General features: G+C 31.9%; 1 protein-coding gene across 4 annotated transcripts in view; it reads right to left on the bottom strand.

The window, feature by feature from the left end:
* Positions 1-2,658, bottom strand: part of LOC119837715 (protein pangolin, isoforms A/H/I/S) — a 124,706-nt gene that overhangs the window by 77,685 nt on the left and 44,363 nt on the right. For all 4 annotated transcript variants that reach the window (XM_038363451.1, XM_038363449.1, XM_038363450.1 and 1 more), the window contains exon 3: positions 302-365. In XM_038363451.1, the coding sequence (XP_038219379.1) occupies positions 302-365 (64 nt within the window). The remainder of the gene's footprint in view (positions 1-301; positions 366-2,658) is intronic.

Here is a 2,658-nt window from a genome sequence, read left to right as displayed (position 1 = left end):
GGCTTCGCTCACTATCACGCTATCGCTACAGCCGTTGTCCATACAAAGTAGCATTAACAATAATGTTTTAGTTAAACAGCCTCTTGATAGAAGTGCTCAGCTGCTCTAACAGTATTTAACTCTACGTTGAAATTTATCAAAATCTGTTCAGTCGTTTAATAGTCAAAACGGATCACTCACACATACACAGTTTCTATGGCTCAAAGAATAGACTATTTAAGATACTGTGTGGTAATTGGTTAAACACATAAGTCCCTATATCACCTTGGTCCCTAAAACACCGTATCTAGGGCATGCTTACCAAAAACTGGACTGAGATCCGATTTAACGGACAATTTCCCCGAATAAGGCTCTCCGGACTTTTCCTGTGAACAAAATACATTTATATTAGTTCCGGTAATAATAAACATTTATAAAATACAAGAACATAAAAAAAAAACCTAAAAAGCTCATAATTTTTTAAAGCAGATCTCTATTTCAAATCTAAATAGTAAACATTATCGTTCAAAATTTACTATTATAATCAATACTAATATAATAAAGAGGAAAAGTTTTTATTTTGTTTGTACCCTAAAAGCTCCGAAACTACTGGTACGATTTTGAAATTTCTTTCACCAAAAGCAAGCTACATAATTCCCGAGTGCTTTAGGATACTTTATACTAATCTTGATCGATTTTCATAACCACGCGGACGAACTCGCGGTTAACAGATAGTATTATACATAATGTCTCATTAATACCCACAATTCACAATTCAATATCAATTACTGTATACTGTAGTCTCCCCGTGACCACGCTCGCTGTAAAGTGTTCGAAATGTCGGGTTAATAATATAATGAATAAATCGCGTTTAAAATCCGTTAAAAGTTTTTAATTTCTAAATTACTGTATATTTAAGTACCAGATTGTTAATTCACTATGGCATATCATCAAATCGTGGGTCGAATTGACATCCCAAATCTCAACATCACCTAAACATAAAAACTAACAAAAGGGGCGTATCATGCAACCGTTCGCTTCCCCAAACACCGTCCAATGCAATAATGGACATAACAAATCGTAATGTTTCCGCTATCATTAATTCGGGCACATTTCCTCTGTCAATACTCCAGTGGAGCGTTCCGAATCACGACACCTAACTGATAGTGGGGGCTTATTTTTGTATCGCACGGTATCACGGTTATCGAACGCGCTTGTGGATTCTGATAAGATGAAGCTTCGCGAATTTCGTTTTGTGATTTAAATTTAGTTGATTTTACTGTTAAATATGATATTAAACGTTGACTGGAAAATGTGACTCTGTAGGACATATTTAAAACAACTCACACATTAGAAAATATTAACACAAAACGAGTCTCCCCATGACCACGCTCACTGTAAAGTGTTCTAAACGTCGGGTTAATAATATAATAAATAAATCACGTTTAAAATCAGTTAAAAAGTCTTTCCAAATGTATAATACTCACGTAAAATCAATCACAAGAAAATACTATAATCAAAAAAAAAATAGAACTAAATTCAAAATGCAGTTCATGTGCCTCCTTATATTCAGATATTTTTCATAGTCTAGTTTTATATTACTGATATCAATATGGAGGAAGTAATAGCGAGCGATGTTTACAATACACCCCCGCTAGTTCTTTTACGGGGGTTGTAATTGAATAAGTCAGAATCAGTTTACCCCACTCGGCAGTGTTTACCCCAAATATCGGGGGTAATTTCCCCAATTGATGGGTTCTTAAGAGAGCCATTGTCCACCTTTTACGACCAATTTTCTACTTAACGTGGGGATTTGACTTTTCTAGTCGAGTTATTACGAGTTAATTTAATAGATTTAATTTTTAACTAAAACCTCGGTAATAAATTGGTTTATTATGTAGTAGGTAGTGCTAAGAATAGTAGTAGTCGTAAGTAGTATAGATAAAAGTTGAAGTTTTTGAAGTATGCTTTTATTGTATTATTAATGTTCAATGATTTTAATGTAATATATCAATACAAATTTATATAACATATAACTATATAATCAAGGGCAACAGGCAATTAAAAAGTTTCTAAATAATATAAAGAATGAGATCTAGTCAAACTAATTACCCCATTTAGTATTTTATTTATTTATTTATTTATTTATTTAAGTATTTTCTAGGTTTTTATTTGTATATAGACAAGGGAGCAAAATATGTAATGTAATAAAATTATATCAAAACTCAAATACTCAGGATAGTGCTGATCTAAAGTTCCTGTTAATCTTCTGTTTTTAATCTGTTTCGTCTCACACCCAAATCGGTCGAACGCGATTGATATGCCTCTGCTAGATTAAACTGATCTTTAATCCTTTGTATTAGATACCATAATAGATTATCATAGCTGTCCTACCTCCTGTATTACAAAAAATGCGGACAACTTATAATAAATTATTATTAAAAATGACTTCATATCATTTATGAAAAATAAACGATCTAGAATAATATTCACTAAATTACCTAGAATACTTACATATTATTGAACAGTTCACGAAGGGTTAGGTAAATAGATGTCCTAAGGTACCTACATTTTTATATGCGTTGAAAAAATACAGATACTGTATCAATACCTAGTCTTGCCATAAATATTGTAATAAAGAAAAAAGAAAATTGTTAACTGCAAATAACATTTATTACT

The sequence above is a fragment of the Zerene cesonia genome, chromosome 28, assembly GCF_012273895.1.
Source record: "Zerene cesonia ecotype Mississippi chromosome 28, Zerene_cesonia_1.1, whole genome shotgun sequence".
In the NCBI taxonomy this organism is placed as follows: Eukaryota; Metazoa; Arthropoda; class Insecta; order Lepidoptera; family Pieridae; genus Zerene; species Zerene cesonia.
This window is presented reverse-complemented; position numbering and strand designations above follow the sequence as displayed.